This window comes from Aspergillus pseudonomiae (genome assembly GCF_009193645.1).
Source record: "Aspergillus pseudonomiae strain CBS 119388 unplaced genomic scaffold BDV37scaffold_14, whole genome shotgun sequence".
In the NCBI taxonomy this organism is placed as follows: Eukaryota; Fungi; Ascomycota; class Eurotiomycetes; order Eurotiales; family Aspergillaceae; genus Aspergillus; species Aspergillus pseudonomiae.
Window position 1 is genome coordinate 242,091 of NW_022476006.1, and position 21,251 is coordinate 263,341.

General features: G+C 50.8%; 7 protein-coding genes across 7 annotated transcripts; 2 read left to right on the top strand and 5 right to left on the bottom strand.

The window, feature by feature from the left end:
* Positions 1 to 834: 834 nt before the first annotated feature.
* On the top strand, positions 835 to 2,906 carry BDV37DRAFT_242122 (cytochrome P450). The gene is made up of 6 exons (XM_032081271.1): positions 835 to 993; positions 1,026 to 1,352; positions 1,408 to 2,258; positions 2,316 to 2,426; positions 2,492 to 2,658; positions 2,712 to 2,906. The coding sequence occupies exons 1-6, from the start codon at positions 975 to 977 to the stop codon at positions 2,884 to 2,886; spliced, it is 1,650 nt and encodes a 549-aa protein (XP_031944187.1). The 5' UTR covers positions 835 to 974; the 3' UTR covers positions 2,887 to 2,906.
* A 270-nt stretch (positions 2,907 to 3,176) lies between these two features.
* Positions 3,177 to 4,575, bottom strand: BDV37DRAFT_269601 (uncharacterized protein; the record flags this gene model as incomplete). The annotated part of the gene is made up of 3 exons (XM_032084393.1): positions 3,177 to 3,651; positions 3,712 to 4,091; positions 4,384 to 4,575. The coding sequence occupies 3 exons, from the start codon at positions 4,573 to 4,575 to the stop codon at positions 3,177 to 3,179; spliced, it is 1,047 nt and encodes a 348-aa protein (XP_031944188.1).
* Positions 4,576 to 7,351: 2,776 nt separating this feature from the next.
* Positions 7,352 to 7,906, bottom strand: BDV37DRAFT_242126 (uncharacterized protein). Its single transcript, XM_032081272.1, has 2 exons — positions 7,885 to 7,906; positions 7,352 to 7,808 (listed from the first exon to the last, which is right to left on the bottom strand). Exon 2 carries the CDS (start codon positions 7,642 to 7,644, stop codon positions 7,429 to 7,431), a length of 216 nt encoding a protein of 71 aa, XP_031944189.1. The 5' UTR covers positions 7,645 to 7,808; positions 7,885 to 7,906; the 3' UTR covers positions 7,352 to 7,428.
* Positions 7,907 to 8,860: 954 nt separating this feature from the next.
* BDV37DRAFT_46377 (uncharacterized protein) lies at positions 8,861 to 10,325 on the top strand. Its single transcript, XM_032090703.1, has 2 exons — positions 8,861 to 9,375; positions 9,449 to 10,325. The coding sequence occupies exons 1-2, from the start codon at positions 9,023 to 9,025 to the stop codon at positions 10,278 to 10,280; spliced, it is 1,185 nt and encodes a 394-aa protein (XP_031944190.1). The 5' UTR covers positions 8,861 to 9,022; the 3' UTR covers positions 10,281 to 10,325.
* On the bottom strand, positions 10,326 to 10,763 carry BDV37DRAFT_46378 (uncharacterized protein). Its single transcript, XM_032090704.1, has one exon. The coding sequence runs from the start codon at positions 10,607 to 10,609 to the stop codon at positions 10,370 to 10,372; it is 240 nt and encodes a 79-aa protein (XP_031944191.1). The 5' UTR covers positions 10,610 to 10,763; the 3' UTR covers positions 10,326 to 10,369.
* Positions 10,764 to 11,760: 997 nt separating this feature from the next.
* On the bottom strand, positions 11,761 to 14,134 carry BDV37DRAFT_269602 (cytochrome P450; the record flags this gene model as incomplete). The annotated part of the gene is made up of 13 exons (XM_032084394.1): positions 11,761 to 11,781; positions 11,860 to 12,104; positions 12,155 to 12,227; positions 12,281 to 12,359; positions 12,416 to 12,605; positions 12,658 to 12,736; positions 12,802 to 12,948; positions 13,014 to 13,147; positions 13,202 to 13,225; positions 13,275 to 13,314; positions 13,371 to 13,520; positions 13,639 to 13,803; positions 13,898 to 14,134. 13 exons carry the CDS (start codon positions 14,132 to 14,134, stop codon positions 11,761 to 11,763), a joined length of 1,584 nt encoding a protein of 527 aa, XP_031944192.1.
* Positions 14,135 to 14,406: 272 nt separating this feature from the next.
* On the bottom strand, positions 14,407 to 19,830 carry BDV37DRAFT_280484 (fungal specific transcription factor domain-containing protein; the record flags this gene model as incomplete). The annotated part of the gene is made up of 10 exons (XM_032086582.1): positions 14,407 to 15,341; positions 15,397 to 15,538; positions 15,752 to 15,886; positions 15,959 to 16,758; positions 16,810 to 17,100; positions 18,857 to 18,885; positions 18,925 to 19,020; positions 19,081 to 19,158; positions 19,234 to 19,741; positions 19,812 to 19,830. The coding sequence occupies 10 exons, from the start codon at positions 19,828 to 19,830 to the stop codon at positions 14,407 to 14,409; spliced, it is 3,033 nt and encodes a 1,010-aa protein (XP_031944193.1).
* Between the last annotated feature and the right edge of the window lie 1,421 nt (positions 19,831 to 21,251).

Here is a 21,251-nt window from a genome sequence, read left to right on the forward strand (position 1 = left end):
AATAGAGACAAGACGTGAGAAATGATGGCAGTTTCACTACTGTATTCCGTATGTTTATAGATTTCCTTTGTCGGAACGCTGATTAGGGCATCTTTTTCGGGGGTCGGCACTCCGAGCATTCTTTGCATGTCCGGGGAGGAAGCCCCAAGACTCCGACGATTCCGGCAGTTAAGTACCCTAGCTCATCCGGTTTTTGTAGTTTTAGTTCAAGGGTAGGTAGAATTACATGCATTTTGAGCCTCTGGATTGTTTAGGCTAAGTAGCCCCTTTTGATGTTGGGTCACATGCCACACGGCTGGCGGTTAGCCCTAAGCCAAGATGGTCAAGAGGAGCTAACACGACACTAACCCATCTTCAGCTTGTATTCCGACGCGAGGAAAGGAAGGAAACGGGAAATTTTTATGCTCCCAGTAATAGATTCACCGCCTGTCGTAAAGGGAAAGTGAACAGCAGATCCCGTTAAACGCTAGCCCTCTAATTTTAGGTGTAGGCAAATCCCGTAAACCGTTCCTAGCGTCTACTCTGTTAGATTAATAGTCCCCCAGGCCTCGGCTTACGGAGTAGTCAAAGTGGCCTGATTAGTGTTTCCAATTCTTGCGAACAAGTCTCGGGTGAGAAAGAACCAAGTAGAGTCCTAGGAGTGCATACAACACGATCAAAAACTGGACTAGTACTTTCTTTCGACTAGTGCTATATTTCTGGTCTTCACGTAACCGGGCCGGCTGTGTGACTATGCTCAGTAATCAGACACAACTCCCATAATGCGGAGAAGCCAGACGGCCATATTACTTTCGTAAGACTAGCCGTCTATCCTACGACAACGGCATCCTTATCTTATTACCCATGGGAGGCGGTACAGCCAATAGCCATCGACAAAAGAGGGGACCAACGGCTAACGGGGTCAAAAACCGTCCGGGCAGCGGGGGCAGCCGACGGACACTTCAACGGTCTCAAGCTAGTGCTTAGTGGGATGCATGAGCAAAGGTGACACTTGTACCCTCACTCAAAAAAGCCAATAGGGGCAGTGGAATTACGCTGTGCCATCCCTGCGACTGACAGGGACCCCCCAGCTAGAAAAATAACGATAACTGAATCAGTAAGACTGTTATTGTTCCTTCCTTCATCGTTGTCTGCGAGTAATGCAACCGTCATCATGGCCGTGTTGGTAATATTAGGGATAGGTTTGGTTGCCTATTTGGTGTGTCGTAGCATCTATCGCCTGTATTTTCACCCATTGAGCCACATCCCCGGCCCCAAGTTGGCTGCGATCACGCATGGCTACGAATTCTACCACAACATTATCAGAGGCGGCCTGTTTATCTGGGAGCTCGAACGACTGCATGAGGTCTATGGTAGGCGTATTCCATCCTCTACCTATATGATAGAGCCGAAACTGACCGAGAACAGGCCCCATTATCCGCATAAACCCCCGTGAAGTCCACATCAAGGACTCGGATTACTACGACGAAATCTACGCCTCCAGCGCTCGCAGACGCGAAAAGGACCCCGTCCTAGTCGCGCAGTTCGACCTGGAAGGGTCGGGCTTTGCGGCGATCGACCAGGAGACCCATCACCAGCGGCGCGCACCCGTGGCGAAGTTCTTCTCCAAGCGCGCGATCGAGAACCAAGAGCACTTGATCCGCGACAGTTTGAGCAAGCTCGTGGGCCATTTCCAGGAGGCCTGTCGTGCGCACACAGTGATCAGTCTGGACGCGGCGTTCGCGGCGCTCACCTCCGATGTCATCCACCAGTATGCGTACGGCTTCAATCCCAATAACCTCGACAAGGAGGGCTTCAATGCCAGAGTCCGTGATGGAATCAATGGCCTCTTCCAGCTGGCGCATCTGCTTTACTTCTTTCCCATCTTGCAGAAACTTATGAATGTCATGCCTCTTCCTCTTTTGCAGCTGTTGAACCCCCCTGCGTTTGCTATTGCAAGCCAGAAGAAGGAACTCTATGACCGGGCTGCTGCGGCGCTGGACAAGGCAGATTCGAAGACTCAGAGCGGGACTTTGATCGACATGCTTGCCGCGCCATCCATGCCGCAGCATTTGCGATCGGCGCATAGGCTCATGAATGAGGGCTTTGCTTTGGTGATTGGCGGGACCGAGACGACGGCGAGAACGCTTGGTCTTGGGGCGTGGCATTTGTTCTCTAGGGAGGATATCCGGAACAAGCTGCGCGAGGAGCTGAAACAAGTGATGCCGACGCCGGAGTCTCAGCCGACCTGGAATGACCTGGAGAAGCTGCCATACATGGTATGTCTTGGGCCCCGTCTCATGTTCAATAATATTGCATTTCTAATGCCGGTTTAGTCCGGAGTAATCAACGAGTCGTTGCGTCTTTCCACTGGCATCGCGAATCGATCCGCAAGAGTGGCGCCGACCGAAGCACTGGTATATAAAGGCTACACGATCCCGCCTGGAGTGAGTTCGGCCCCGTTCCGCTGGGGAAACTGTGGGGGTCAACCCCGATACTGACAACAATCTAGACCCCGGTCAGTGAAAGCAATTACTTCACCTTGATGGACCCTGAAATCTTCCCTGATCCCCACGCGTTTGACCCAGAACGATGGATCCGGGCCGCTGCCAAGGGCCAGCGATTGGACCGCTATCTGGTGAACTTTTCCAAGGGAAGCCGGATGTGCGTGGGCTTGAAGTAAGATGCGAAATGCCCTTCTACAATGTCTATGTTTGCTAACTGTTGTACAGCTTGGCCTATGCAGAGCTCTTCCTGGTCATCGCTACGGTCGTCCGTCGCTTTGATATCGAGCTGTATGAGACCCCGAAGAGCAATATTGACTTTGCTCGTGATTTCGGTACGCCATACCCGGATAAGGGCAACTTCAGTGTGCGGGGATTGGTTACCGGTGTGGTTAGCGAGTAAATACTTAGTAATTTGAATGTATCCAGGGGAATGAATAAGGGGTATCTGACGATACATGATCTGACAAATATGCACTATCTAGTAGATACGTATCTCACCGTTCTGACAAGACGTATTTTTCAGAAGCAATATGTACATCATTGAGTGTAAATAAGAAAAACAAAGGAAAGGTTGGATACTAATAGATGGGTATACAGTCGTAAGACATATGATAGAGCAAACATGACTAGTCGGCCCTATCGCCCGAAAAAGGACAGCGCACGGTTGAAGACCAGACACTTCTCAGTAGGTCATGGGTGGTCCTCCCTCCAATCGAAGTTCTGCTTCACCCTGATCTGCATAGCGATGGGTTCCTGGCTGGAGGCAGCGGAGCCGTTGGACGGGATGACGCCTTCCTCTCTGGCAGCACGTCCTACGTCGGTAGTCAGGTAGATTTCGTCATCTTCTGGCCAGAATCGCTGCTTCTTACCAGTCGAGGACCGATATGCCGATCGGTTGCCGGTATCCTGCTGTCCCGTGCCGGAAGTGCCGTCGCCGGTCATCTTGTAATTGCCCGAGAGTCCACTGCTGCCGAAAAGCCCCCAGACTCTTAGCTGGGGAATTTGGCGCAGGAGGGGCCGCAGAGTCGGTAGGCACGCGCTGACAATACCGATGCAGGGCTCGACGTTGGACCAGATCATGGCGTCGCCGATTACCCAGGTGATGTCGACGGAATCTTTCATTTTCGTGATGGCGGAGATGCGGACAATCGTGGCCACGCAGACACTGCAAGAATAGGTTTGTTAGGCGCTTGTTTAGATGCTAATGGTGAGGTACGTGGCTTACAATCCACCGAGCAGGAAGATACCGCTAATGGCCCATTTCTGCGCCTTGGGCATCTGCAGGCCCCAGACGATCGGCATGGGCAGGCATAAAATGATGACATCGGTGAACAAGTTGGCCACACCGTTCCACAAATAGAATTGATAGAGGTTGATCCGACAGTGGCCTCCACTCAAAGGATATACCCATTGAGTCCAGAAGAAAGATGAGGGGACGCAAGCCAGCGAGATGGTAGTAACAACTGAGATAGTATATCCGATGGAGAGAAATGCACAGAAATACAACGTCCAGGTGAGGCGGAAAATCCGGCGATAGAGAAGAAGCACGGACAATTTGACCATAGGCACTGTCGTGGCATACAGAATAACATAAGCGAAGATGATCTGTAAATTCCCATTAGTTTCCCAGGACCAGATTATGAGCGAGAGCACGGGGCATTTACTTTCATGCTCATCAGGACATCGTTTTGATCTACCACCCATATGTGTTTTCCTATTCCATATGCACCTCCTGAGAACACTCCATGTCAGTTGCCTCGCCTTTCAGGAGTTGGAGTCCGCAGCTGGCGATGGAAATACCTAAAATACAACATACACCCGTCCCATATGCGAACGCCTATGCAAAACGTTCAGTCGAAAGTTCCACCCGCCACCATGAAGAATCCAGGATACACACCAATGCTACCAAGACAAACCAGTCATCATATGCTAAATTGGCACTCTTATTAGTCGTTCGCGCCCAGAATCGCAAACCCACAAAAATTGTGGCAATTCCCATGACAACACCAACAGTGGCGTCATTCTGAGCGATTCTATCCTCGGACAAGTCCAGACCCTCCGGCGCAGTCCCGATGACAAGGCTTGACATGTTGGGTCAGGGAGAGGTCAACTCATTGTCTAGTCAAGCGATGATGAAATTGTGGACTGCCGAGGCAGTGCTGCAATAGTGCGGCAGCACGGAAAGAGAGTGTGTGTGCGCAGTTGGAGTCGTGGAAATGAGGGAAATGGGGCGAAGAGAACAACCGTAGGACACCCGAGATGAGGACTAAATTGCGTTTCGCTATCCAGTGACAAGAAGAAAGAGAAATCCACGTCTTACATGGCGACTAGGCGGGAAATAAGGACGCTGGGAGAATGACAGAAATAGGGTGGGATCTACAATGCGGTTGAGCTTTCACGAGCCATGAAACTACTAGGGATCGCAACATTCTTTAGCTTGCGCACGGCACAGATCGAGCCAGAAGGAATGCTTCCGGTGGGGAACGAAGGCTTCCCCGGGCAGATCTAGCCTTACCATGGCTTAGAAGCGAAGTGACCCTTGCCGCCATTCATGGTTTTCAACTACCGAAGTCTTCTGCACTATAGAGTTAACATTACAGCGGCCACGAAGCTCTCTGATTTCTAGAAAAAAAAACCTGACATACCCCTATATGTTAACGTTGAGAGTTAAGGAGACAGTAATAATACCCGGCATATGATCATACTGTTGCCCTGAATCTGCCGTCGCCTACTAAGTAGTCCACATCCTTCGTTTGGGTCTATTTTAGTGCTGCTGAGGCATTGCAAATCAAAAATAGGGATTTAGGTCTGGCCCGCATGTATTCTGAGGTTTTGAGTAATGGGAATCCCCACATCTCCACTCAGCCGGGGCAGCTTTGCCAATAGCCGAAATCGCTTAAATCTTCAGGTACCAAGCGGGCCCTAAAAATTCATGCGACGTCCACTAGCCGAAACGTTTTCCAATCTAAGTAAAAAGAGGAAAGTCCAACTCAGGCTCACTGCCTCGGATGGTCCACAGTCATGATACTGGCCAAGATCTCGACTAAACCCCACTGAGTAATCTCCCATTCTCCCGGTACCTGTCTCAAGGTTGATTAATTAAATCAGAACATGGCTCATGCGGAGAACTTGTCATGTAGAGCAACCAATGCAGGCAAATACCGAGTACCGACATCAATGTGTGATCCTATGGGACGCCACCGTACTTGAACCCCGAGCTTGAAATCCTTCCATGGTCCCCGAGTGGACGTGTTCAACCTAGGTTATTTCTTACATGGCCACGCAGGGGTGGTCTGATGAGGTGCTATGCCCCCGGAACAGGTTCCAGTTGCCGAACCATCCATGAAAGTACTCTTACATGCCATAAGTACTCTAAGTTCGTCAATTAAGACGAGATCCAAGTTTGGGGAGTGCATTTACTTTGACACACTCCAAGGCCAGACGATGTCGCAAAGAGCGAGTCGGCTCTTGAGATTCCAAGAATCTGTATGTGGCGGCAATTATAGGGGGATCACCGGGGCGCCTAACTTGGTTTCTTGCTGCAGACATTCTCGATTCGATGATAAAACTCCTTTCGCTTCAGCTGTAAACGAATGGTTTGTTTCAACAAGTTTCTCGGGGGCCGCGGGTTGAAGAACTGCAAGTAAGCTTTTGCTCGGGAAGATTCAACAGAAACCTAACATCGCTCAACCAGTGGGCCTCCACGGGCAGTGATTGCCCTTTTTCGTATGCACTCTCGAATAGAGTTTCGTAGCCAGTTCGCTTAGATACAATAGGGAAATGGTGCACGCCGGATTTTAATTCCGGTCTAGATATACTCCTGAAAAGTTCTGCAGGCCTCGGCTCGGTGTCTTGTCCCGCTGAAGCCCCACGATGAATGCCAGACCTGGGTGAACGTTCAACGAGGTACCATGGAAACACAGGCTACCCTCGTGTCCAGCCCTACAGAATCTGGAAAGCTATTGCGTTTTGCAGTGTCTGGGACACTAGGTTAGCTTGCTGCAAGACAGACGGCCTACTTGCCGAGCCTCATCCAGCACCCTGACTTGCCGAAAAGCTGAAGGTTAAGAGAAAGGCAGGGAAAACACAGCACACCTATGTATTCCACTACAAGCAAAGGTATAACCACGCCAAGATCCCCGAAAGCATGCAACGGAGATCGTGTTTACCACGTGGGGAAAGCCTAGATAGACTTTATACTCAGACTCCAGATCATATGAAGCTAACTATTCAACAGCTGGGCCCTCTAAAAAAGATTCAGTCTTGGAATTTCTTCACGCTGTTCTCAACTGTTCCCCACTTGCCGCTTTCTTCTGTGATCCTGGCATCGATCCACGCACAATTCTGGCTGAACCGTGCAAATTCTACGGAGTACTTGGTCGACATTAAGCTTACCCAGGAACTTGGGTTGGTTCCTGCCAAACTCTATAATAAATGAGCCCCTCGGTGAGCTTACAGTAGCGCCGCAACGTCTGGAATTAAAGGGCTAAGTGGAGAAGAGGAAACTTCATTTTTCATCATGGAAACCGGGAAGGTTGAAACACCATATCGCCGAGGAATGCCATAATGAATAATAAGTGCATGGGTAGTTCCAATCGAATTGCTGAATGTTGTTAGCTTTACACATATACACATTTGTGAGTTTCTAACATCACAATACTGATATTTCGTGATGATTAGACTCAAGATTGAGAAATGTCACTGTGTCGAGCCGGGTTAGGAACTCAGGATACTCCGGATGCCGTGGTTCAGGGCTGTGTGCAATTGAGTTTGTATTGTGGGTAACAAACAATTGCCGGATGCATGGCATCCGAGATATATATCTAGATCGAGTAACATCGTCAGACAACACATTACATTTAGGCAGCCATTTCCCAGGGCAAGGTAGCAATCAGACTTGAAAATCTTGATTAGCGATGATCCCTTCAGCTCATATTATGTCTCAAGCGGATTCTATTGTTGTATATTGTCGACCAGGGTGCTTTGCCCTCTTACACGTGATACCACCTGACCATGATGAATCATCGCGAAAATCAACAATGTCACGTGATCCGGTATTGGTGCTGGTTGAGGAGCAGAGCCGGAGAAACAAGTAAGACAGTTCGTGGACAGGAATTAGAGCCATAGCATAGGCAAGGACTGAGGGCTTAGGGCACATTGAGTGGGAAATCCCGTCGGCGACGCTCAAAATCAAGAGCGGTGCTGACAGGCATGATGGACTGCATCTTCCTGCTCTCTTATAGGATGAAAGGCATACCCCTGCGCACCACCACTCAATTAGTCAATTTGGACGACGTGGTACGGGGAGGGTAGTGTATATTCCTGCAGAGAGGTGCTGAAAATCAGCAATTGAGCTAGCAGCACGGTCCCTTGGGCCTGGTCCAAGACTCGATCCCACCTCCAGTCTGCTCCCAAGCCGCCATGGGGGAAACAAGCCATTGGATATATAACTAGCCTTGAGAACTGACCGTCCTCCAGCTGTGCTGACTCTTCCCGTTGTCGATATACATGTTCAAGGGGTTCAAGTCCAGGGATTTGAAGCAGCCTCCACAGATCTACTACCACCACCCGTCGTTGGTCACCATCGGCCATTTGAGGCAACCATATGATTCAGTTCTGCTCATATCTGGCCAAAGCACAGCCGTTTGTTGAAGTTAGCAATCTTCCCCTCCCTTCTCCGTGGCCACCTGTAATCTGTGCTGACATTCAAGGATAGACATTTATCCCTGGGTACCGCATTCTCACAACGTCTACAAGCCCTTCTGGATCTCCTACGGCGTGGTCCACATGGCGCCCGAGATTGTGATTCTGGCCTGCAGCCGTTGGTCTGGAAACTCAACCTGAGCCCCGAACGAAAGCGACAACTTTCTTTTGTTTTCCCCCTGGGTGCATTGTAGGTGAAGAATTTCCACCCCAAACTCCTTCCAATGAACTGCTTGCTGACCCTCTCTGTCTGTAGCGGCTGTGTGGCGAAGCATGGTACCCACGATCGTGGTTGGTAAGCTGGACATAAACGATGAATCCTGTAAGGCCTCCCCTCCCGGCCGCTCAGTATGAGCCATTTCCATCGATAACCAATACCGTCGTGTTTCCGTTAGACGCCTTACTCCTGGTGACGCTGTGGGACGTGGTGGAATCTGACTGTGCCATTATTTGCGCTTGTCTGCCCATGGTGCCGACTCTGTTAAAGAATGTTTTGAGTCGGTATTAGTATTGTCATGGTCGGGTACGTATTTTCCGCCTTTACGTAAAACCAGGCAATCCCCCTGCTAGTCTCGAGCAGATGCTGTGCTGCCTGCCTCACTTGTTGGATTGTGCAAGGGTCATGCAGGGGTGTCGTTCACGAAGGATTCTCTTTGTCTCTCTCTGTCTTTTGTTCTTCGTTTTCTCTTCACCCTCCCGGCTCCTGTCAAGGTACCACAGCAAGTCCACGATTTCGCAAACACCGAGCCTGGGCTTCTTTTAATATACCGCCGCATCTCCCGGGTTGACTGACCAACATCACCATCGATCATTGTCTGATCTCCAAGTCCACCATGTCAACCCTGTTGCCAGCCAAGTCTCTCCTGATTGCCCTCGGAGTGGTGGGCGTTCTGGGCACCTGGGGGCGGACTGCCCTCGACGGGTCGACCGAGCTCCTGACGAAAGTGTTGGATGACCCCAATGGCCAACTCCCGGGCACCCAGGTGCCTCTCCAGCGGACCTTCACGGGAATTCGCATTCCCATTGACCACATCATCTCCACTCTGGTGGTCTTTTGGTACGAGGTCGTGGACGGCTCCCACCCGTCCTCCACCGCGGTGGCCCTGTATTTCTTGGGACAGCTGCTCCCCTGCCTTGTGATCGCCTACACAAACGCCCAGCGTGGCAGTAAATCCAGTCTTGTGCGGTAAGCCAGCCCTACATTGTCACAATCAACCATGATGAACCACCGAACAAGGATCTAATGCAAACCGCTGAAGACCAACCCTCTGGCTCACCCTTTTCCAAGTCTGCTCCCTAGGCGTGACCGGCTGGATCTGGGCGCTCAGCTACATCACATCAGCACCCACCGTCCCCAAGTCCAAAGTCTCCGCGGTGGGCTCGTTCGATCTACTGCAGCGTGCTTCCAGAGTCTCCTCGCCGGCGCTGGTCAAACAGCTGCTCGTACCCGCCATCATCCTTGGGTATCTCGTCCCTGCAGCTCTGATGGGAGTCTTCTCCTCCAACCCCGCCAGCACCGCGCATCAATCCGCCATCGGCGCCTGGAACATGTACCCTTTGCTCATCCTCCCCATGCTCTACATCCTCCGATCCATCTTTTCTCCTGCGGTCGCGACGACAGGACCTAGAGCGCACCTCCACGCCATTCGCGCCGCCAACATCCCCACCCTCATCATCAGCGTCGCCCTTCACTGGTCCGTCTTAGGCGTCTCGCTCTCTACTATTTTGTTCCCGTCTATCTTTACCCCGGCCTATCGCGAAGAGCTGCACCCGTCCGCCGTCTTCGTGCCCCCGTTGGCCCTGTCCCCCGCCACCACTCCTGGAGATGGGGTCAAGGGATTCCTATTGTGGGATGAGTTGATCGCCTATCTGGTGGTGTTGGTGGTGGTTGCCCTCGAGCTGCAAGGAGCCTGGTCTACCATCCCGTCGCGCGGTGGAGCCTTCCGGTGGTCGTGGTTCCTCCCCGCTGCGTTTGGAGCCTCTCTCCTGCTTGGACCGGGGACGATGTGTTTGCTAATTAGTTGGTTGCGGGATGAGATTCTGTTTGGTGAGTGGGTTGACCGGAAGGAGGGGACAAAAGCGGCGGAGTAGATCTGGCTTCTTCAGGTTCGCAGATTCTCTACGTTCGCTGGCGAGGATTAGTCTTGTAGAGAGTTGAACGAGTAGCAATTAGGGGGTTATCACCCGAACTTGACCCTATTCTTGACCATCGCAGGCGGCCAAGGGATAGGACCGACTCGAAATATCAACAAGCGAGATAGAAATGGACTAGGCAAAGAGCGGTCGAGAGCGAGGAGACGAGTAGAATAGACCACGAAATATAATGAGAGGTATAGCTGGGTGGATAGGAGTGCTGTACCGGGAAAATGCGTGACACGATCGGGTTTAAATAGCCTGCTTTGACTGTTGGCACCATCCATACTTTGCTTTGGGAGGTAGGAACAAGTCACGTCGATAATGTCTGAGACATGAAATGAACTTCCTGTCGCCTATTCGCAATGTATAATTGATGCGAGATGTCCCCGCTCAGGACAAGACGCCGCTAGAGCAAGAACGGATGTTCAAGAAGCTGTTTGGCGGTCTTGCGTTCCTCTGGCATCCATTTCAACATTGACCTAACGAGCGCCAAAAATAACTCTTTCTCCTCGCCACCAAGCCGCTTTTCCAGGGCCTCCAATCAAACAGAGGGTACAGGGACGTCACGATGAGCGATCCAGCCCCCTGCAACTATGTCAGTCTCGGAGTCAATAGGAAAGGGTATGTAATGGGAAGCGGGTACCAACCGCTCGAATCAAAGCACTGCCCCGTCGTCTCACTGCGCCGCACGAATTCGGATGGCAGCGGCCCTATCAAGGCTACCCATACGTGAGAGATGTCGAAACGGGTCATGTCCACCTCTGGCATCGAATATATCTCCAAAAAGATGCTGTCCTTCGAACAGATCCCAAATTTAATCGGTCATCAGTAAGCCAGGGAGCCAACACGAAACACTCGTAGCGTACCTGTACATAGTCCGGAGCTCGATTTAGTTTCCACTGTGACAAGGAGCGACGACCTGCGTTGATTGGACAATCCTCCATTACTAATGGACAGCCCCACTGTCAACCGACACAACAACAATAAGAAGCTCACCCTTCCTGAGGATTTGGTATACTGCCTACTAGCAATGTATAGAACAAGAGTGAGAACACGATCGCCATATCAAACCGTTGGACATCTAGTCAACGCCGAACATTGTCTCCCCCATCCACCGAGCTTGTTATGCCTACAAAGGAGTCGATTTGAACGCGACTGATTCTGATTTTGATCACTACCCTCCCGGCAAGCTAATCGACATACAAGTATTAACCGGCCTTTTTTGCCTTGACTGGTTCCCTTCGGGATGATAAAGTTCTGATTCTGATATAGATGGAAACGGACCTTACGCACATACGAAGAATAAATAAGCGGGTGTAAAGCTAAGCATGCGCAATAGCAGAGATTGGCGATTGCTTTCACCGATGCCGAAATATTCGCTGAATCACTGCGACTAGCGGGACAGTACCATTGACATAATCTAGTGGCTTCCAACTTATAGCGTGAGAGGAGTCGCCTTCAGGACAGACTGGCCTAAACCACGTTAACAAGGTCAAGGCGTCCCGGAGAGTGCTTCATGCAGGGTGGCACAGACTATAGGTAATCGCTCTTGCTGCAGCGCCTGGAACGTGTTATTGATAATCTTTGCCTTTTTCTGGTTCAAGACTCGCAGTGCGACGGGAAGTCTGGACGATGGATTCCCAGGCATCTCGGAGCGGCGCGTGTACGTCAATGGATCGACAGGGTGTTTTGTCCCCTCGGCCCACTTAACCTCGAAGGCCCAGAGGATCCTCATCATCGCAATGGCGAGTGATCGTTCGGCGACGTGATAGCCGGGGCCTAGTATGTGTCAGCCGAGTAGGCTCGCCAATGGGCGGTGGTTGATGTACAGATACGACGGCCCGCACCGAATGCAAAGTGATCGCGCTTGGTCACGTCCGACGAGTTGATACTCTGCATTGTCTGGAAAGTCCACTCAGCGATGGGCCACCTTGTTCCAAATGAGTGCTACATACTGTTGTATGGTCATCAGCGTATCTTTCAGGCCAGAAACGATCTGGGTCTTCGTGCCTTTTCGGGTCGTGTGAGATGGCCCTGGAAAGATACTCTGTTAGAAAATGTTTACTTTCTCCAAGAAGGGTCTATCGCACCATGCGTTGAGATGCAACCGGGCACCTTTAGGGATCTGTTGCCCCTTATAGATTATGTCCTTCGTGGTGACGTGTGGATGGCCGAGGGATACAGGGGGCCGCCACCGCCAGAGCTCTTTCATGATGCATCGAATGTACGGAATGCGCTCTAGGTCAGCAAAGTCGGGCAGGCGATCGCCCACCACCGCCTCTGGACAAAAGAACTTAGCAGATGTGTTGGGGAGGGAACCTTTTCACTATACCAATCTGGGCTCGTGCCTTCTGCTGGACGTCCGGATATTGTAGCATCGCTTCGAGGAACGACCAAGTCGAGATCTGGCTCTACGAGTGGGTGATATGTCAGGAGATATTCGTTGGAGTAATCGACAAGTAGTCTTATAGCCTACCGTGTCTGCCGCGCCAATGATAAGCTGAAGTGACAAATAGGCTGCTTGTTCCTCAGTGGTGAAGCCCCCACGGTCGGGGGCTTGGATGACGGAAGGAAGAAAGGCGTCTGCCATGTACTGCCCTGCAAACGCGGGATCTTTTATTCTCTGATCGCAGAGAAGCAGTCAGATGATATAGGCCGAGTTGTATTTTGAACCAGTTGAATTCGTACCTCCAGTCGCGCCATGCACCATTCCAAGTCTCGCTTGGATCGTTTCCTGGCATCTCGCTCCCATGGCTTGAGACAGAGAGGTAGATAATTCAACCACGTGAAAATATCAACCATGTGCATTCCGGGGATGGTACCTAGGGCACCGAAAATTAACCGTTGTCGTCCGTTGCGATAGATCTACAACCTACCCAGTATTTGCGCCAGACCTGTCTCTAATTTGAAGGTCAGATCCGTTATGTACGAGAAAGTGAGAGTACTTACCGTGTATATATTCAATAACAGGATCATCAGCGTTAGGTATCTATCCGACAAATTGTCAGTAGGCCGGCCGAGAGAAGAAGTGAAGAGAGCACGTACGTCCATGCCGAAGGTCTGTGTTGCGAAAGCACTATACGTATAGCGAGCAATCAACCTTAGTATCCGAACACCATCCTGACCGGCTTCTGGGTTATTCGCAATATCATAAAGAAACCTTGCTGTCTCATATTGAAGGATCCTACAATCAACCTGAGTAGGTGTTCAGGACGCATATAGATAATCAGCAGTTAGCTTACGGTACCCCAGCATCCGCTCGCGGAACGCTTGTCAAATAGGAATTGATCACGCGTCTCTGGTTCTATAACACAAGCTTAGCTTCGGTGGACAGGCCAGATCTGAAATTTGGTCTTACCTTCCAACGCGGATCACTTCCGTGAAGCAAGAGGACGTTGAGCCGGTTGCAGATGAGTTCGTTGCTGACAATCCACCGCGGGCGCTCTGATGATATCGCCGATGATCGATCCATAATCTCCTGCGAGCGATCAGCATTGCCTTTACCACGCCGTGACATAAACGCGATACGGCACCTTGACAGCGCGGTCCGAATTGAGAAAATACTCCGTCACCGGACCGAGGCGCACACGACAGACTTCGCCATGCTCCCGCGCCCATTCTTGCATCAATATATGCTGGAGACTTTCCTTACTTGCTCTGAGAACTTCTAACAGGTTTCCCAGGACCAGGCCGCCACTGGGTTGCGGGGGGAGCGGCAGCGTTTTCGAGCGGCCAGAATGTTGGTAAAGAGCCACACACAGCCCCCCTAGCAAGCAGAATACGCCCAGGAGTGGCCAGTGAGGAGACATGCGTTCGTCCATTTTCAATGCCAATCGTGTTCAGTAACATGGTGTCGTGTATCTCGCCCGAATGCTGGTCTATTTATGTTCCCCTCGGTATAGTATCGGCGAAAATGATCTACATGAAGCAATACTGAACGCTATCCGATGTGGGGTGTAGTGGGGAAGACATGCTACGACTAGAGCTGCTTAACTAGTAGCTCGCGAAGGTTCAAGACACAATACAATATCCGACCCGGGTGGCGCGATGCACATTTCTAAAAACTGACCATCCACGTTGTTCAAATAACATTAATCGCAGTACCCCGGCTAATGAGGCCCTCGAGCACGCCGGCGAATAGTTGGCCGATCCCCCACATCCGGTCCGAGAGGAGGATGCAATGTGTCTCTACAAGGATTCGATGGATGCCGTTCGGCTCATCCAGACTCCCTACCCCCGCGACCCGAAGAGTAGGATGACCCGGGGCTTGGATCCACGTCTCCTGCACAGTCAAGTCCATTTGACCGTCCCAGTCCACGGAGCAAACGGGCGCACCCCATTGCCCGTCGCCGGATCCATCCTTCGATCTCGCGACGGGGTCGAGCGAGAAGAACGTCCAGATCGTCAAGAATGCGACGAACAGGTGATGGTTCTCACTGTGTGCTCCGGACTTTCTCCTTCGGACCAGACAAAACAATGCAATAGCGTGCATGACGGCCCTCCGGGCATTCTGTATATCTGCCCGTAGCCAGGAGCAGAGCTTTTCGCGAGCCGCCACGATACAGTCCTTCGTGCTCGTCCACCCAATGTGGTCGCACATAGGTTGCAGTGGTACGATGAGTAATATCGAAATGTGGTGATACAACTTCATCAGGTGGCATGAGTCACTTGCCGGCCAGGTGTTGCTGTCTTTGCAAAGTGAGCTAATGGCCTCGCATGCTGCAGTCCTCAATTGTGCGCATTGTAATCGAGCAAGTAGAGGCCCCGGGGTAGTGACAGCACATCCTGCCTGCAGATCATTCCCCAATAGAGGATCCTGCGCTTGACATTGTTCAACGTGATCATCAGTAGCGCTCTGAAGAATGTACCGATCCACACTTGTTGCCGTGTGCCACTGATAGAATACCGCCGTCATGATGATCGATCGAGCAAAGAGCCCGAGCTCCCGCGATCTTAGTATGTCCGCGAGCTTCGGGGTATTCAAAGCCTCCCTGAGTCTCACTGGTTGCCTGCACTCTAAGCAACCGTCAGTCGATCTCCATGAACTTCTAAGCTCAGGCCAAGATCCCACCGTGTGAATTTGTCAATTCCTCCGATAGGCTCGCCATACCCAGGTCCCATAATGTCTCGTGACAAGGCAAACATGGGTCAAGGTCCTCCAAGCTCATCATTGGTGGGACACTAGTGTTTAAGCTGAATTGGCAGTCGATCAACTGCATACGTTAGTGTTCCAGCAACAAGTGAAACTAGTGGACTGATGAGCGTCGCGAAGAGAGGAGGCCGCTCACCCAGATAGCATATGTAAGTCTCCTGCTCAACTCTCTGTCAAGCCAACTGGAAACAACAGGATTTTGGGGATTGGTACCACGGGGGAAATTGCAAGGCATTTCTTCACGACACATTCTGGAACTTAGACCTCTACACACTGTCATCAACATGGATCTTTGAAACTGCGCCTTTAGAGCAAGCTGTCGTGAACCACGATAGGCCATCTGGATTTGATTCAAGACTGCTGCCTGCGCGAATGGGATCTGAATGGTCTCATGAATATTCTCTCCAACCTAGGGGCGGCGCTCAGGTTAGCCAAGATCTTGATTTAACGGCGGTTCTCAACGATGAACATGGTGACGTACTATGTTATCGATTGCCTTGCGCAGTATTTCACCCATGACTGTTGATAGTGTATGGGCCTGTGAGATCTTGGAGAACCGACTTCCAATAGTAGCAACTGCCAGCAAGAGCAACGGAGGTACTTCTGACACGTTGAATGTTGATCTGTGAAGAAGAGGAAGGGTGGAGTGAAAATGTTCAAAGTAAAGCTGAACAAAGGCGTTGATAACTTGTGGGTTCTCCAACAATTCTCTACAGCAAGAGGGGTAAACTGAAGTCCGCGGATGCTGTCCCTTGATGAAAGACGATAACTCCTCCACTTGGTTTGGTTGAACTTTGGCGACATGACCATGGTCCTCCATGGCCAGAATATTCCCCAAACTTAGCAGATTTAGCACTGATCTTGAATGCCCTTGGGACCCTTTACGGGAAGTATCGGCTCTGTTGGGACAATGGTCGGGCTCGATCGCTTCCGGCGATCGAGATTTATTCCAGAGATTCTCCTGAACCATCCCAGACCCGCTATAAGTATGCCAAGAATCTGAAGGGTCAGGGAGTGCAGGCCCTGTTGGATGCCCGACGCATCTGAGGAAATGATTGGCAGGCACATGTTCGTTCACTTGCCCAGCTGCGGTGCCTTGCAGCTCTGAAATACCATCTGGATCAAATTGGAGATCACTGACAGGAAACATCGAATAGTCCAAAAAGTCCATGCTGAGCCCCTGAAGTGGGGTACAACTTGGAAGAAACCAGTTACGGATATGATTGTATGCATCATGTGAAGCATGCATTTCACGAGGTGATGGCGCAGTTTCGCAGTTTTCTAGGATGGTCAGAGGGCAAATTCCTCTTCTCTCGGCTCGAACGAACCTACCTTTGCCAACTGAAAACGGCGGCGTTGAAAAAGGGACTAGTTCTGGCATCATCTCGCCATTGGCATCATCTTGGGATTCTTGCTCCTGGATCAAGCCAGGTGGGGACTTCGGGTGCCCTGCGGGAAACCCATCATCGCGCTCTGCTGAATCGGTCGATTGCTTTCGAGCGTTTTTCACAGGAAAGGCCTTTTTGCTGACACCTGGTGCATGGGACACAGGGCGAGCAACGGAGTTTGGCTTTGGCACAATTGTCGCAGGCGGAACGCATCCGGCTTTGCCGGGCTTTGGCTCTGATTCTGGTCACTGCCAGGCAGTTTATTTTTCTATGTCTACTTAAGAGATCACTGCCAATATGAGAGGGGAATACATCGCAGGGCAGTAATAGGGTTTACCATCTGTTGAATGCTTTCCCACAAGCCCCGCATTGATATTGACGTTGATTGACGTGGGAGGACAGATGACGAGTCAGATGTTCGCGTCGCGAAATCTGGCGCGTACAGAAATCGCAGCTCAGCTGCGGCTCGCCGGGCTTGCACATCCTTTTCCTAGGAGTGTTGAGATGCAGGTTTACTAACGAGTTGTGAAAAGGGCCAGAGGAGGATGCTTGGGTAGGTTCGAGAGTTCAAGGAGGCACCGTGCGGAATAACCGATTTCTGGGGCAGACGTGCGGAGAACCCGATCTGCCGACCAAAATGAACTACAGCACGCTCCAAAGCTTGTTACTTGGTAAATACACTCCATGGATTCTGCTCTCGCTACATTGTATCCATGTCGTTACGGTACCCTTCTCTCGACACTCCCTCCTCTACTCTCATATCAAACTCAACAAGATGTTCTCATTACATAAGATCAAGACTAAGAGCAGATACAGGATCTACAATATTGCCTGGTTTCTCCGGTAGAGCACTGGATGGTTGCAGAGCAGTTGTGAGTTGAACTGTGTGATCTGAGACGGGGGAAAGGAAGGGAATCATCGGTTGTAATATAATTTGTTTCAAGAGGATGCGCTACAGGAACAGCCGAAATCGCAATGTCAAGGTCGGGCACATCCCCCCACATCGGCAACCCACATTTAGTTTCCGAACCTATTATATGGACTTATTAAGTATCCCATGATCCCTTCACTCAGAAGGGCCGGATAGCTCTAGTTAGGCTCAAGATCAGACGTCCGGGATTCCCGTTTCGGCTTCTCCTCGATTCACGGCAATCCCGTCAGAACAAGCGCCCCTGCGCGACTCACCCGGTCATCCTCCGACGAAATACGTCTGAGTGGGAAAGCCTCGCATTCACCTTTTATGGAGAGGCTAAGGGATAGAAGATCCCTGTCTACCTATAGCTTTATGTGGTGTAGTATACTTTGCGTAGTAGGTAGAAGTGAGTAGCTTTTACGTTGATAGTCTTGCTAAGGGCTGCTGTTTCGGTAAAGTCATGTTATCTGATGCAAATAGTACATCCATTTAGAAGTCCTATGGTTGTAACAGCTCTTATAAAGTCTCCCAAGGTAGACTGTAGTATGCTATCCTATCCTTGATCAACTGCGGGGGCACCATGGTCCAGCCCTCCGAGCTGAGTGTGGAAGACTCACAGCCCAGAACAGGGTGAATGTAACTTCACTACTGAGAACGTGGTTTCCACGTCGACCGACTAGCAAGGAGAATACAGAATACGGATTGCTTGCAGCACAGGTGGGTGGCTGGGCGGATCTAATCAAACTGGGAGTGTTGTCGGGTTGCCAGCTCCTCAACTTCTTTGGGAGGTGTGGGAAATGGAAGTTGAGTGATTCATTTTGCTCTTTCAGTGACTGCTAGGAGGCTCCCATACGCATTGTGAATAGACTATATTGTTATTCCATGATAAAAACAGATGACATGATCTTAGAATGTCATGTTGGAATCGGTGGGTTTGACACTAGAAGCCGAATACCATCAAATAAAGGGACTATGAAACGCCGGAAGCAATGTGGCACACTAAAATGAAACGCCAGATAGCCACGTATCCCCAGGAGGGAACATACAGAGAGCTCCAGAGATGAACGAAACTGCTTACGGGACATATCACCAGCACCGAGGCCATCACTAGAAGGCTGATGTCTACATGTATGCCAGAGAACCTACCATGAAGAAAGATTCCCTCTAGACGTTAGCCATCCTGCGCTCCTCAGGGTTAACGCAGCTGGGCTTGTGCTCCTGCCAATGGTGGCGCTGGCACTCCTACGCAGGATCAGTAATTGATTTCAAACAGCTCTTGGGGTGAAACCGGTAGAGTCTTACTTTGTCGCAATAGTAGGCAACACGGCATCTTGCACACTGAACCAAGGCATGGCCGATATCACCCCTAACCTGTCCACACTGAAAACAGCTTCAACAATGTCATTAGCGCAGAACTCCATATCTTAAAGCGACACCCAAAGAGGGAACCCTTACCTTGGCTCCTGATAGTTGCGTGGCACGCCCGCCTGGTAGTGGTCCAGAGCAGCGAGAAACTGAGCCCTCCCGGGACTCCGAAAGCCCTCATCGAAGAGAGGCAAGACAAACTGCGAGTTGCACTGAATCTGTGGGACCAGGTCTCGTAGATGCTGCAAGTCGTCAGCCCTGATCCTTGCGCCGGCCCGCATCATCAGCGCGCCCAAGATGATCGTCCTGTATTTAGTACAAGGGACCGTTTGATTGTTCTCCTGTGTACGAGCAGCAGCAAAGAGCCTGTCGCCAAGGTTTTCGGTATCGAGCTTTGCGCGGATGTAGGGCACGATCTCGCTCTCTAGCTCTTGTTTGTACTCTTCAGTCTTGTAGAACTCACGTGCCGCCGCGCCAGCTAGCATGTCGGTCTGGTGCACCATTGAACTCATTGTGGGCTCCCAGTTGTCCATTTCAAACCCCAGCCGTTCTGCCAGACCGCAGGCGGCGTCCAGGTCCTGGTCGCTTTCAAAAAGACCTAGCAAAGAAGAGAGATCAGTCAAGTTGTACTTCCGGGTCAAGGTGACAGTGGTGGTGCCAGGACTTACGCCAACCCCAGCGACCCATGGTGGTTCACTTTACGATAATTGAGAAACGTTTGCTTAATAATGGGAGTACCTTTCAAAGGTCTGGCCTTTAGGGATACGACTGAGAAACCTGAGGTCAGTGTATGGGGATATTCGATAGGACACAACCAGGAAGTGAGGGAGAGAGGAAGAGAGAGGCAAAGACAAAAAGAGAGGAAGAGGGGGAAAGAACAGATTGGGTGTTGGTCTGGCTGGATTGCAACAAGACCAAGAACAACAAAGACATGCTTACAAGTGAATCTGCATCCTCCCGCTCCTTTGCCATTCACTACCAGATTACCCTCTGCAGTCATAGACAATATGCCACAGCAAAAGCTTCTCACCAAAGACTTACCAGGAATATTCATCTCGTCGAAAATCTCGCCAGCCTTCGATGCCAGCTAGGCATCTCGAGCGACTGGGTTCGGGAACTACGCAGGCCGACATCCCTCGACGCTTCCAAATCAATCCTCAACTACGGAGAACCAAAGATTACCATCCGCCTAGCAGGGGGCATGGGCCGACATTGTGATCGTCATGCGCACGAAAAGCAGCGCATATCCGGGCTTCTTGGCCTCGTCGCGTTCTATCAACGTCCTGGCATCGAGGGCAAAACACTTCGTCTACTACACGGGAAACTGGGACTAGATATCTGGACAGGTCAGGTTAGTCAAGTGATAATATTAGTTTTCCTATTTCTCCTTTGCTTGGCTTGTTGCAATGACGTTGTTTCTGCATATGACTAATATTGAATCTGCTCGAGTACCGTCATCCGAGGACTATCGCAACTTTCAAAGCCACAGTGGAAAGATTCCCTCTGGTTCACCGGGCGGCCTATACCAATGAATCTTCTTTCAAGAATATTTTCCTCCATAATAACGTTGTCTGGTAATACGATATTGCACGGCCCTGTGCCCTGGCATGGATTTGTACAGGACGTACAACTAATGGCAACACTCCATATCGTTGGAATCTCGGAGTGAGCCGCTCATTGGGACTGCGGTGCCATCGTCCTCTGCCTGCAGGTGTACAAGTGAAGATCACCTGTACAGTAATTGAGGCAGGGAACAGGGTGGCTACAGTTCGCGCCGTGATGGATGCTATGGATGGCATTGTCTTTGCTAGTTGTGTGCATGAAATATACATCCCGTCGAGTTCAAGGCTTTGGTATCTGTGCGCATGTTCGTAGTCTAGAAATATATAACACAGGGTATCTTGATCACCCAGATATAACCCGTGCCAACTTGGGTCCATTGATCATTGACCTGGAGCCTGGACTTGAGGCATTCCGAGGAGGCCTACATACCTCCGTCCACAGCCAGATCTTGACTAGTTATGTATGATGATCCATGACTTACTAGATATACTACCACCGTCTTCGGGTCTTCGCGACTGCCAGCTCGACCGCAGCCAGAAACCTCA

What these genes read in the sequence shown, in the direction of transcription:
- BDV37DRAFT_242126 (XM_032081272.1), bottom strand. Translation starts at nt 7,644, where the DNA reads ATGTGCCCTAAGCCCTCAGTCCTTGCCTATGCTATGGCTCTAATTCCT.
- BDV37DRAFT_46378 (XM_032090704.1), bottom strand. Translation starts at nt 10,609, where the DNA reads ATGGATGGTGCCAACAGTCAAAGCAGGCTATTTAAACCCGATCGTGTC.
- BDV37DRAFT_242122 (XM_032081271.1), top strand. An exon ending in ACGACTGCATGAGGTCTATG is followed by an intron (nt 1,353 to 1,407) that starts GTAGGCGTATTC and finishes GACCGAGAACAG; the next exon opens with GCCCCATTATCCGCATAAAC. An exon ending in CGGATGTGCGTGGGCTTGAA is followed by an intron (nt 2,659 to 2,711) that starts GTAAGATGCGAA and finishes ACTGTTGTACAG; the next exon opens with CTTGGCCTATGCAGAGCTCT.
- BDV37DRAFT_46377 (XM_032090703.1), top strand. Translation starts at nt 9,023, where the DNA reads ATGTCAACCCTGTTGCCAGCCAAGTCTCTCCTGATTGCCCTCGGAGTG. An exon ending in AGTAAATCCAGTCTTGTGCG is followed by an intron (nt 9,376 to 9,448) that starts GTAAGCCAGCCC and finishes AAACCGCTGAAG; the next exon opens with ACCAACCCTCTGGCTCACCC.